The following is a 13,495-nucleotide window of genomic DNA, read 5'->3' as shown; positions in this document are numbered from 1 at the left end:
AAAACATACCTCCCCCCCCCAGGATTTTATAAATTGGAAGGGGATGGGAGAAAATAAGTCTTATCTTTCTTTTATTAAGTATATTGTGCTGTAATGATAATAATGTATGTATATGCATCATTTGTTGTGCACAATTGAAGTTTCAAAAATGAATAAAGAATATTAAAAAAATATATTTTTTTAATGGCCGCATGTTAATTGTGCAATGAATGCGCGGCTGTTAATTCTGGAAATAGGAAAATTAGCCAAGTTCCGGGCGTGGCACAAGTGGCCTTAGTGCTTGGCAAAGACCTGTCTAACCCCCTGTGTTACTAAGGTGCGCTAACCGATTAGCGTGCACTAATCAAACTAGCGTGCGTTAAATGCTGACGCGTCCATAGACTAACATGCATGCGTTAGGGTTTAGCGTGCGCTAAATCGCTAATCGGTTAGCGCACCTTAGTAAAACAGGGCCTAAGGGTTGCACTAAGGCCACTTTTAACCGCGGCTTTAGTAAAAGGACCCCACTGTGAGCTGAACGAAGCAGAGTTTTAACCGGCACGCTAAGTCACTGATGGTTCTTCCTTTAATATCTACTCTAGTGAATCAACTCCTGCATTTCTTCGCTTTTGTATTTTCTGGCAAACAGATACTTATGGAGGAGGAAACAAAATATGTTTATGTTAAAATAAGTGGATGTTTAAGCTATGACAGTTTCTGCAAACATATTTAGCAGTTAGCAAATTTAAAAGACAGATAAAAAAACATATTTCTATTGCTTGAGATGTTTCTATTTGTTTTCATCTGTTTTACCAAATATAAGTTGTTGCTTTAGGCTTTTATTTGAAGACGTTTGAGGCAGCATAATTAGTGACTGGATATACATGTCATATAATCCTGAAAAATATATGCCACTATTGTATATTCAATCAGATTGTATCACACCTTATCTTGACTTGTATCTCTCCATAAGGTAGAAGATAGATGAAGTCACCTTATACTTAATTGTATGGACCGGTAGTGTTGTGTGCCCGGTTGCGGTCTGAAGGTCCATACAATTAGCGGATGGTCACCAGTGGATGTCCAATCAGCGGATGGCCACCAGGATGATCTCGGGGCTCAAGGATCTCTCGTACGAAGAGACTGAACAAATTGCAGCTCTACACTCTCGAAGAACGTAGGGAGACGGGGGACATGATTGAGACATTTAAGTACATCTTAGGACGTGTCGAGGTGGAAGATGATATTTTCTTTCTCAAAGGACCCTCGGCCACAAGAGGACATCCGCTCAAACTCAGAGGTGGGAAATTTCATGGCGACACCAGAAAGTATTTCTTCATGGAAAGAGTGGTAGATCACTGGAACAAGCTTCCAGTGCAGGGGTCGAGGCCACCAGCGTGCCTGACTTTAAGAATAAATGGGACACCTATGTAGGATCCCTACGAGGATCAAGTTAAGGAATTGGGTCATTAGGGCACAGACTTAAGGGGGTGGGTCAGTAGAGTGGGCAGACTTGATGGACTATAGCCCTGTTCTGCCGTCATCTTTCTATGTTTTTATGTTTCTATTAAGTATAAGGTGACTTCATCTATCTTCTACCTTATGGAGAGATGCAAGTCAAGATAAGGTGTGATACAATCTGATTGAATATACATGTAACATAACATAACATAACAGTATACCCAAAATAAGCAAAAGGAAGCTTTGGTAGAATTCAGGAATATTTAAGCCTGACTCATCAGGGTTACAATATGATTAATTTGCCTTTAATGAATTCATGATGCATAGGGAGGACCGCAATGGAGGTTCTCTTTTACAATCATCTGATCAATCAGAGCCATGGGGAAATGGTAAATATAAATTAGGATGATTTGTGAGCTCTTAAAGTAGCAGAGGGGAATTATTTGTTGCACATACAGGACTTGATTCTATATATAGTGTCTAACGCTTATAGTGGTGGACGCTTGGAATGCTCTCCCGGAAGAGGTTGTGTCGGAGACCACCATTCCAGGATTTAAGGGCAAGTTAGATGCACACCTTCTTGCAAAACACATTGAGGGATACGGGTAAACAAAGTCTTTAGCAGGGATCACCGGGATTGGCCTCCGCGTGTGTGGGTCGCCGGACTGGATGGACCTAGGGTCTGATCCGGTGAAGGCATTTCTTATGTTCTTAAAAAATCACGACCAGTCATAACAGTGCTTAGCACGATTTCTGCAAAAGGCACGCACAATTTACAAAATTGCGCTTAGTAGCTGTACACATCACTAACATTTAGGCAAAGAAAAAACAGGCCTAAATGCCTGAGCCTAACTTATGTATGGGTCAGACACATTCTAAAACAGTGTGATTAACTTTCAGGATTGCTCACACTCTTCCCCCTGGTCCCGCCCCCTTTTGAGGTTCACACTCTTCCCCCTGGACCCGCCCCCTTTTGAGATTCACACTCTTCCCCCTGGTCCCACCCCCTTTTGAGGTTCACACTCTAGAACTGACCAAGCAGTGCGCGAGGCCTTGTTGCACGGAGCATCGCAGGCTTTATCCTGACTGTCTCAAGAAGAGATTGAATGCTTGAGTGTTTGGGATGCCATCGGTAGATGACTACACCAAAATGTACATGTTTAGCTATTAGCGAAGTATGTTAAATTTCTGTTATTTTCCACAATAAAGTGCAGATATTGAAGGTTCATTTAATAAAATAATGCTAGTTCTTTTGCATGAAAATGTTTTTTTTTTTAAATCATTATTTGATGACAGGAGAATGTTTTCCTATTCTTTTGTAGATGTAACACTCTATTAGTGGAGCTCTAAGGAATCCAACCCCACTTGTATAATCAGCATATTGGAGGCTCTAGTGTTAGTTCTGGACTGAGCATATGCAGGGTGCCTGTGGCAGCAGTGGTGGCCAACTGCCAAACTTGGTTGGAGTTTGCCAGAAGAAGAGGTCTTCAGCTGTTGGGGCTTGGCGCTGTCTGCTAACTAAGGTATTTGTATTTTCAGTTGGGGGGGGGGGGAGAAAGGTGGGAGTGGAGCGAAAATTTTGTGCCTACCCACTTTGGGCTCAGACCTACCCCAAATTGGTGGTCTGGCTACACCACTGCCTGGCTGGCTGCATTATTCTATCTCAAATTCCGAGATTTTATACAGGTGATAAAACCGTTCCCTCATAGCTCAAGATCAGGGTTCTTCGGGACACACTGGGCCAGTCTGGCTTTCAAAATATCCAAAGTGAATATGCATGAAATAGATTTGCATACAATGGAGGCTGTGCATGCAAATTTATCTCATACATATTCATCACCTTGAGTGTGTTCCAAGGACTGGATTGAGAACCCCCTGCACAACAGACCCTATCGCAGGACTGCCCATGATGCTTTGAACTATAAATTTCCTTTCAGGGAAGTACTTTGAGTTTAAGCTTTTGATCTTTGTACCATTCCTGAACCTTGTGATGCAGAAGTAATGAGAGAGTTATCCCACCACTCAAGAGTCTCATCAGTGATGCGGAACTGGGACTGAGGATCTGTGAGGCATCAAACTGCAGAGAGGAAATGGAATCTTTTCGATGAAGGGGAATAACTTCTGAATCCATCAGTACAGTCATCTGCATGCAAATGGACTGCGTCCCAGAGCCTGGAAGGATTCTGAGTGAGATTCCACTGTAGCGTGACAAAAAGCGCCGTGACAAGAGAATACGAGGGTGCCATGTCAAATCAGGTTAGCAGAAACTCTGAGAAATCATCTGTGTTCACTTACAGCAAGGCTAATAACCTTGGCTTGACTGTGATTAACTTATTTCCCCTATCTTGCTGACATCTGCAGTCAGCTCATTCACTCAGACCCTTTTCCTACGGCCTGCAAAGGTCCAGGAGGTTCCGATAATGAAATCTGAGGTGCACAAGCTTTTGCAAATCTTTCTCAGGGGGTCCTCAAACAAGGTGACCCATCAAATGCGCACGACAATTGGGCCCCGACAAATGATCCCCGACAATCGCGCGCACGTCAAATGCGCGTACTGAAAGGGAGATGACCCGTCAAATGTGCCCTGATGGTGGATACTATTTTGACTTTTTGAGGGTTACGAAGTAACTCTCTTTTTTGAGGGGCTAAAACATTCACTTGCTATCTAGTGATAGGGTAAGGTTTACATATGAATATGGGAACCCTTTACATAAGTGGATATCTGGAAGGCCCTGATTTGCTCAGACTCCTCAGGCCCCCTTCCAGATATCCACTTATGGCAGATTCAGTCACGGGGCGCAATTGACGGAGTGCCGTTGTCGTGCGTGCACTTGACCATGCGTGCAATTGTCGGGGCGCATTTATCTAGGTGCAATTGTCCTGCGCGGATTTGTCGGTGTACCCTCAAACACAAAACTAATCAGTGTAAATCCTTTTGATTGGGTCAGTTCACGATATCCAATGTCTCCTGTCTTTCCTGAGAGTAGGGGCCTAGTTGCTAATCTGCACTAAGGTCTGGCACCTAATGTTTGCTAACAACCAAAGTAAGAAACGATAGTTCCAAGTGTAATACCAATTTGATAAACTGCCTATCAATCTTCTAAGTGGTTTGTGCATAATAAAAACAACAAATAGGGGAGACGTACATTGTAACGTACACCACTTACTGTGACAATAGGTTTGGAGGGAGAAAATACAATTCCAAATAGGAAAGAGAGCCCTCTAGGGGAAATACAAAAAGGATGGGGGATCCCGTCTGATAACCAAGGCTTAAAACAAGAGTATTGTTACATAAGATTAGCGGGTTAAAGGTTAAAAAGCATCTTTAAAGAGGAATGTTTTTAGTTTTCCCTTCAATCGATCAAGCATAGTTTTGTCCCGTAGTTCAGGGGGCAATGAGTTCCAGAGCATTACGGAAAAGTTTGTTGCACGTGTAGTGGTAATAATACAGAGAAATGGAACTGTTAAAAGATTTGGTGATTGTGATCTGAGTATTCTAACAGGGGTATAGGTAACATGACCATTGATTTTTTTTTTTTTTCCTCAAAATGGGACAGGACCCCTTCCCCAGACCCGGGACTCACCCTCCCAACCCCCCCAGTACCTTTTTTTAAAATCCCGACGACTGCCTCCTGTCCTGATGTCTTCCAGCAGTGGCAGAACGACGCACAAGGCAGGCGCGAGCTTTGCGCACACCTGCCTGGTCCTGTGCTGCTCACTGAATGGCTGCCATCAGTTCTCACAGGAATAGCATGAACTGATGGCAGCCATTCAGTGAGCAGCACAGGACCGGGCAGGCACGCCACACTGCCGTTGCCGGAAGACATCAGGACAGGAGTCAGCCGCCAGGATTTAAATAAGGTACCGGGGGAGCTGTATTCATTATGGTACTTGTTTCTTCAGCGGGCCCCTGAAAACGGGATATTTTGACGTCCCGAAGCTGTGCTTGGGGGACAACGGAACAGGCTTCCTAAAAACGGGATGGTCCCGTGCAAAATGGGACGTACGGTCACATTAGAATATTGTTTAGAAATTCAGGTTGATTGTTATGGAGTGTTTTTAAAGTTAGAAGTATGATTTTATAAGTTATCCTGTGTGGTATAGGGAGCCAGTTACCTTTTACCAGAAGAACCATTTTTTACTTTTTCAATAAGTTTTATTGCCGTATTTTGTATAACCCACATGCGTCTGATCCCTTACATAGTGAATTGCAGTAATCTAAACATGATAGCACCAGGGAATGTACTAAAGTATTCCCTTCAGTATCTTGAACGTTTCGATCACGTCCCCTCTCAGTCTCCTCTTTTCAAGGGAGAAGAGGCCCAGTTTCTCTAATCTCTCGCTGGGTAGAACTACATTTGTAAATAGAAAAGATACATAAAAGGAGGGTACATTAGGAAAGGGTTATTATGCTCTTCCTTTTTGAGAGTCGTTAGAGGCGGGGAAGTCATAGGTTGTTCGTATCTCTAAATAGGAAGGTTTTTAAGTTTCCTTTGAATACTGGAGAACCCTGCTCCAAGCAGACCCTTGAACATTAGCACAGTAAAGAAAACTCCCTTCGGTTCTCAGCTCCCCTCATACCTGGACTGGTTTCTTCTTAGCTCCTTCATTGTTTTCCGCTTCTTCGTGCTCCCGCACACCTTGGGGTAGGTTTGTGTAGTTGGCAAGGCCACTGAGGAGGGAGGAGACCATGGGACTGGTATCCATTTCCTCCTGTTGATGGAAGAGGTAAAGAGAGTAAAAACAGAGCAAATGGCACATATCCACAGAAACAAAAAGAAATAAAACAAAACAAAAAGAATCCAAGTGGTACCTTTTTTATTGGACTAACTACAGCATGGTTAGATTAGCTTTGCAAGGTAATCCTTCTTCTTCAGATCAGAAATAGCAAATGAAGACAACTATAATAATAATAATAGTAATAATAATAACTTATATACCGCAGTACCGTAAAGTTCTGTGCGGTTTACAAAAGATTAAAAATACAATTGAATAAGAGATAGAAATAAAATGATTAGAATAACATTATATGAATCTAAATTGATTACTAAGCTTACAATTATCCAAACAAGCTATCAGTATATAAGAGCAAAACATCAAAGTATTCAGATGACAGTCTTACAGGAAGAGGGAGAGGAGGGGAGGAGGGGGATAAGGAAGGCTGACATGAAGGTATCAGAGCAGGAAAAATTATGGGGGTCTTTTACTAAAGTGTGCTAGCCGATTTAGTACACGCCAAATGAAAATAATGGACGTGCTACCATTTTGCGTGCGCTAAATTGGCTTGTGCGCCTTAGTAAAAGACACCCTATGGGGTCCTTTTACAAAGGCGCGGTAGCGGTTTAACGCGCGGAATACCGCACGTTAAACCGCCTGGCGTGCTAGTACCTAATGCCTCCATTGACAAGGCATTAGGATTTTAGGCTGCCGCGGGAATTAGCATGTGATGAAATGTCCGACGTGCTAACCCCTGTAGCGCGCCTTGATAAAAGGAGCCCTATGTTTTGTAATGCATGAAAAAGCCAGTGTCTTTATTAAGTTCTGTCTGGTGGGTTTGAAAATGTTTTAGCATTTTGATCTCAACGGTTTTGCATTCCTGGATTGTCTTGAAATTTCCTTTCTAATATTCTCACTATAAAATCACTGATGCGGCGTTCTGCTTTACTGAAATATTGTCCCACGGAGGTGATATCCTGGTTGGTATTGCAATTTTTAATATGATATCTGCGTAAATTAATCCCATAATAGAGAAAAGATCTCAGTCATTTGGGTTTATTTATAGCTACTCTACCATTTGAACCCTTAAAAACAACTTCTAAGTTTCAAGTTTCAAGTTTTATTTATATTTGATTAATCTCTTAATTAAAATTGTTTCTAAGCGAATTACAATATATAAAAGTACTTCCGGCGGAAACATGGCGCTGTAGACAGCGTGCTGCTACAGCTCCGCTACACCAGACCACGGCGCGGCAATTAACCTGCTTTTTTTCCCCCTGGTTCGGGTCGTCTGCGGCACTGGAGAGTTTGCGGGAGCAGCGGCGCGACTCGGAAGTAACTTACACAGCAGCTCTGCATTACATTTTCGGGACGCCCGGTGGCCACGTGGCGCCGCAGGCAGCGTGCGGCTGCGACTCTGATCTACTGGAACGCGGCGCGGCTCTCCCCCTGCAGGTCTGATTTCGGGTTCGGTCTTCTCCCCGTGCTGGGGAGTTTACTGGAGGCGCGGCGTGACTCTGAACTCGCCCTCCTAGCAGCCCTGCAGTTTCGGGCTCGGGACTACCGGTGGCCACGTGGTGCGGCAGAAAGCGTGTGGCTGGGATTCTGACCCCTGGAACGCGGAGTGGCTCTTCCCCTGCAGGCCAGATTCCGGGTTCGGTCTTCTCCCTGTGCTGGGGAGCTTCTTGGTGGCGCGGCAAGATCTGGGAGCCCAGGGTAGGATCGCCATGGCGACTAAGGCGATCCGGAAGGATCGGGAGCGGAGTAAGCTGCCAGAGGCCAAGTTGGCGGATCCCGTGGCACCCCCATCGCCGGAGGCTCCTCACTCATCCTGGGTGTCCGCAGTTACGGCAGAGGTTCAGGCTGCCCTTGAGAGCTCCCTGGGGGACAAACTGCAGCGCATACTTGATAAACTGGACACGCTGGACCAGCGATTTGCCTCCCTCACATCGGAGGTCAAGGAGACTCAGCAGCGGGAAGAAGGAACATGGCCAGGCCCTCGCGCCAAAGGAAGCAATGAGTTTGCCAGGAGCCTCTGCTGCAGCTTCAACCCATGCATCCTTGTCTTTCTTAAGATCAGCCCTGCGAGATAGTTCAAAATGCACAGTCACAGAATTAGCACTTCCTAATCGCTCTCATGCATGGTCAAGGTGCAATCGGTATCATGAAGCGATAAGGAGACATAGGACACAAGACTGAAGATTTGCCCAAGGCACCCAGAGGTGTTGTGACAAGAACTTCACTAGAAAGTATTTGCTGGGAAATTGCTATAAACTGAGAGAAAGGTAGACTTAAAGTTAAATAGGTAACCTCAGTGTTTCATTTGAAGTTACTCTACTTATGTAGAAAAAGCAGTTCAGGAAATAGTTTTTCAGCATTTAAAGAAACTATTTTAGAGTTTCCCATAGTATCAGTAGGACACAGTTAATAGTCATAGGAAACCTCAATATGGAGGCTAATTCCCTCCCAGTCACCCCTGGCCTGATCTCTGATTAATAGGCCTTTGAACCAATTAGGAGGCTAGAAAGTTAATTAGGGCAACTCTGTCAGTCAGTAATTAGCTCTTAGAAATAAAGTGTGTGGGGACAGGACTTGTAAACCACTTTTTTCTTATATACAGGTATTTATTTTGTACCTGGAGCAATGGAGGATTAAGTGACTTGCCCAGGGTCATGAAGAGCAGTGCTGGGATTTGATCCCATAACCACCAGACCACTCCTCACTTCCATAGAAATAAACCCACTAATAGCAAAGTTATGGTATTATTTTGTAGCCATGATTTGTAAGGTTTGTTTGTATGTTTATTCTATCGTGTTTTTGTTTTAAAACTATGTACACCGTTTAGTTGTAAATGGTATAGAAAATTTTTAAATAAAATAATAATAGCTACATATTAGCATAGCCTAGCATATAACTAAACCTTAGGGGACTTCACTTTATAAGCTCCTACTCCATTTATTAAAAATTTGATACAATCGCTTTTCTGGACTTCTGAGCGAGTTACAAGTAAAAAAGGGAGTAAACGTCAAGAAAAGTACAGTTATAATTTTACAACATTTAAAAATAGTTATAAATGAAAACAAACAGACTACGATGACACAGAAGGTATATAGGTGGAAATACAATTTGAGATAGGAAAGAAGGACAATTAAAGGGGAAACCAAAAGGCAAGGGGTTGCAGAAGATCATTGATTATGATAGATAAAAAAGAGTGGGAAAAGCAGGAATCATGTGTTGAACACTTCCTTGAATAAGTGACACTTGAGATGGCCTTTAAAATGGTCGAGATTTTTTTCTTCTCTCAATGACGTAGGCAAAGTATTCCAGAGTTGTGGAACGACTACAGACAAAATGTCCTGACGTTTAGTACCTATTTATTCTTAATGATGGAATAGTCAGCAGGTCAAGGTTCGTAGATCTAAGAGCGCAATTAAAGGTTAGTAAGGGATGAGATATTTTTCTATAAATTGGGGTTTTTTTTAGTTTGTAATGAGATCTGACTTAATTAAGAAATCCCCAATAATAAGAATCGAATCAAAATATTTTTTCCTGAATCGGGCAGTACTGTCATGCAGGCATGCGCGCCCGCCTTACCTTCCCCCATACCTTTTTAACTTCCCCAGTGCAAGCAGCATCACCAACTCCTGCCCGAGCCAGAGTCGACTCTCCTTCTGATGTCACTTCCTAAGCGCAGGAACCGGAAGTGATGTCAGAGGTAGAGCCGACACCGGCGCGAGCAGCAAGTTGGAGTTGATGCTCGCAATGGGGAAGAGCTAGAGATATGGGGGGGATGTGAACTGAAGGCTACATGTAGCGAGGGGTGGGTGGTGGGGGAGGAGTGAGAAAAAGCAGGGGGGCAGAGAGGAGGAGGGGTGTTGGCTTCCCCATCAAGACAGCACCTGGAGCGGACTGCTCCCCTGCCCGCCCCCCTTTTTACTACATCACTGGTACTACCTCCCATCTCCAATCTGGCAATCTCATTGCTGTCACAGAGGGAAAAGGTCACCTGATGGGAGACAGCATCACTGTGGAGAGGCAGGAAATGATCCGATAGCCAGGACCTATCATCCAAGGCATGGAATATCCTCTTACACTAAGGATGTGTCACCAGGGGCTTCAACGCAGAAAAGAAGGGTTAGGAACACTGTTTTAGCTGGAGATTTGATCATTAAGCATGTAGATAGCTGGATGGCTGCTGGACGGGAGGACTGCTTGGTCAGCTGCCTGCCTGGTGTGAAGGCAGCAGACCTCACGCATCACCTAGATAAGATTTTAGACAGTGTTGGGGAAGAGCTGGCTCTCTTGGTTCATGTAGATACCAATGACATAGGACAATGTGCAAGAGAGGTTCTGGAAGCCAAATTTAGGCTCTTAGGCAGAAAGCTGAAATTCAGAACCTCCAGGGTAACATTTTCAGAAGGGTTGCCTGTTTCACATGCAGGACCCAAGGGGCAAGCAGAACTCGAGCATCAATGTGTAGACGAGGTGATGATGAAAGGAGGGGGGACTTTAGAGTTGTTAGGAACAGGGCAAGATGGGTGCTACATTAACTAGGGTGGAACTAGGCTGCTGGGATCACACTAGAAGCAGAGGGTGGGGGGGGGGGAAGCCAATGGTCAGCTAAAAAGTGTATGGTTCAGAACAAGGTATCTTTGAAGGATATCACCAAAAAAAGGGAAAACAGGTTGCAACAAAGGCCATAGTAGACTTGGTATCTTTAAATAAAGAGAAGACAAATTTTAAAGATTGCAAATTATCATTGTCATTACTGAGCAAGTTGTAAATAGGAATTAAAAAACATTGTCTGTATGCTAATACCAGAAGTCTAAAAAAATAAGATGGGAGAGTGAGAATATATTGTGCTAAATGAAAAGACAGATATAATAGGCATCTCTGAGACCTGTCGCAAAGAAGATAACCAATGCAACTCTGTAATATTAGGGTACAAATTATATATATTATATTCCAGGGTATTCAGGAAGGGGAAAGCCCACCATTTGACAAAGCAGGCCTGCTAGCAAGAGGGAGTGGGCATCTCTCCTGCTGCTGTTTCACTGGGAGTGTGTGGGGATGTTGTGCTCGGGGTCTCTCTGTGGAGGAGTACAGGGAGGGGTCAATGGGCAGAGTACTGGGGGGGGGGGAGAGAGAGAGAGAGATTGGAATCAGAATTCTCCCTACCAGTCCAGGTAATTGTGGCAGGGAATCCCCGATCAACTGAGTCAGTGGTTTTGGGAAGTCATGCTGGCTCAGCTGATCGGGGATTCCTCTGCTGCGATCAGCTGAAGGCAGGCTGTGGGCTATTGTCGTGATCCCCTAGCAAAGACAGCTGTCAGAAATGTAGGCCAGGGCTTTCCAGGCCTATGCTTCTGGTGCCTATCTTTGTGTAAATTGTGCCTACGTAGGCACTTGAAGCACGATTCTCTAACCGGCGCCATCATGTGACTGACATATGATTGATGGCCGCTTTTACAGGGGCCGCCAGTTAGAGAATCCGGGGGTTAGGTTTTGTTGTTTTTTTTAAATTCAATTTCTTTACCATTCTCCCAGGGGAGCTCAGAACGGTTTACATGCATTTATACAGGTACTCAAGCAGTTTTCCCTGTCTGTCCTGGTGGACTTACAATTTCTCTAATGTACCATTTTTATCCATTTCTTTTCATTGTCTTGCCATTTTGGATTGTGATTGAGACAATTGTAAAAACCGCTACTGCACTAATCCATTTTTCTAACACATTGTATAATTAATTGCTCCTTTCTTTTGCAGTCTCTCCATCTCTTCTCCCCATCACTCATTTTTCTCATCCAATCGCTCTTCTACCCATTGCCCTTTTCACCAGCTAAACACCTCCTATGTTTGAGAGACGCTTTGCTTCTCCCATTGTTCTCTTCGCCTTCTTTTTGATTGTCCTACCTCAAAGAGCGCCATGTTCTTTCCATCATATTCTTTTCCTTTTTCCAAGTCGCTGCTGTTGATGAAGGGACTGCTCTCCTTGGGGTTTCCATCACCTGAAGACACAACCAGTAAGTGAAGTTAAAGAACACAAACTCTGGTATCATCATTGCTCCATTGCTGTCATCCAGATGTTGAATTTTCCCTCCCTCCTTCTCCAGAATGTTCATTTATTTCCGGCATAAAATCACAGTCCGGAGATTTGAACTAAATCATAAATCATTTCTACCATTTTCTTTTTATATATATATATATTTATATATATATATATACCGTATATATATTAAAAAAAAAAGGCAATTTTATTTTTCCAGAAAATTTGATTTCCTAGCAATTCCCTCACTTAGAAGGTAAAGATGGCAAAGTGGTGGATACCTAGAATGCGCTTCTGGAGGGTGTAATAGGTCAGACTACATTATGGGGTTTCAAAGAGGGACTAGATAAATTCCTGAAGGATAAGGGGATTGAAGGTTACAGATAAAGGAGAAAGAAAAGGTATAGATAAAAAAGAAAAGGGGTTTGAAGAATATAAAGGATTAGGGAAGAACAGGTTCTAGACAAAAGATCACTTTACAGGTCATGGGCCTGATGGGCCGCCGCAGGAGCGGACCGCTGGGCGCGATGGACCTCTGGTCTGACCCAGTGGAGGCAAATTCTTATGTTCCTAATTTCTCAATTTGCAAGTGCTTATAGGGAACGGAGTTCATGCTTTGGACAATCAGTCTAACATGGCTGTCTTACTTGCATGATATGCAACTGCTGAACATTTCTGTGGCACTAGTGGACATTTTCCACTCTTTCCTCAGATGACCCCCCCACTTTCCTAAATAGTATTGAGGGTTTGTTTCTATGTATCAGTTTAGACTAGGGGGCTAAAACCAACCGGAGAAAATATTTCTTCACTCAGCATGTAATTAAACTCTGGAATTTGTTGCCAGAGAATGTGGTAAAATCAGTTAGTCTAGCAGGGTTTAAAAAAAGAGTGGGATCATTTCCTGAAAGAGAAATCCATAAGCCATTATTAAAATGGACTTGGGAAAACTCGCCGATTATTCTAGGATAAGCAGCATAAAATCTGTTTTACTCTTTGGGATCTTACCAGGTACTTGGAAACAGGATACTGGGCTCGATGAACCTTTGGGCTGTCCCAGTCTGGCAAATCTTATGTTTTTATGTTGATATATGCAGGCATGCACACTTTAGGACAAGAGATCCCCTTATTAAACTTCACAGACATTGATTCAAGGAAAGGGCTAATAAGAGCCAACAAGTAACACAAAAGGTAAATGGTGCTCAAAAATTGGCACTGAAAAATGGCTTCAATGCTATCTTATAATGGGCACTCAAAGATGAACACCCATTATAAAAAAGCATCAGCACCAGAACTCC

General features: G+C 43.5%; 1 protein-coding gene across 1 annotated transcript in view; it reads right to left on the bottom strand.

Annotated features, from left to right (window-relative positions):
- The window catches only part of SLC12A5 (solute carrier family 12 member 5), a gene marked incomplete at its 5' end in the record, with an annotated part of 142,652 nt that extends 130,471 nt beyond the window's left edge, over window positions 1–12,181 (bottom strand). The window contains 2 exons of the mRNA XM_033962619.1: window positions 6,022–6,153; window positions 12,068–12,181. Of these exons, the coding sequence (XP_033818510.1) occupies window positions 6,022–6,153; window positions 12,068–12,181 (246 nt within the window). The remainder of the gene's footprint in view (window positions 1–6,021; window positions 6,154–12,067) is intronic.
- Between the last annotated feature and the right edge of the window lie 1,314 nt (window positions 12,182–13,495).

The sequence above is a fragment of the Geotrypetes seraphini genome, chromosome 11, assembly GCF_902459505.1.
Source record: "Geotrypetes seraphini chromosome 11, aGeoSer1.1, whole genome shotgun sequence".
Taxonomy (NCBI): domain Eukaryota; kingdom Metazoa; phylum Chordata; class Amphibia; order Gymnophiona; family Dermophiidae; genus Geotrypetes; species Geotrypetes seraphini.
The sequence above is the reverse complement of the archived record's forward strand: the minus strand, read 5'-3'. Positions and strand labels throughout refer to the sequence as shown.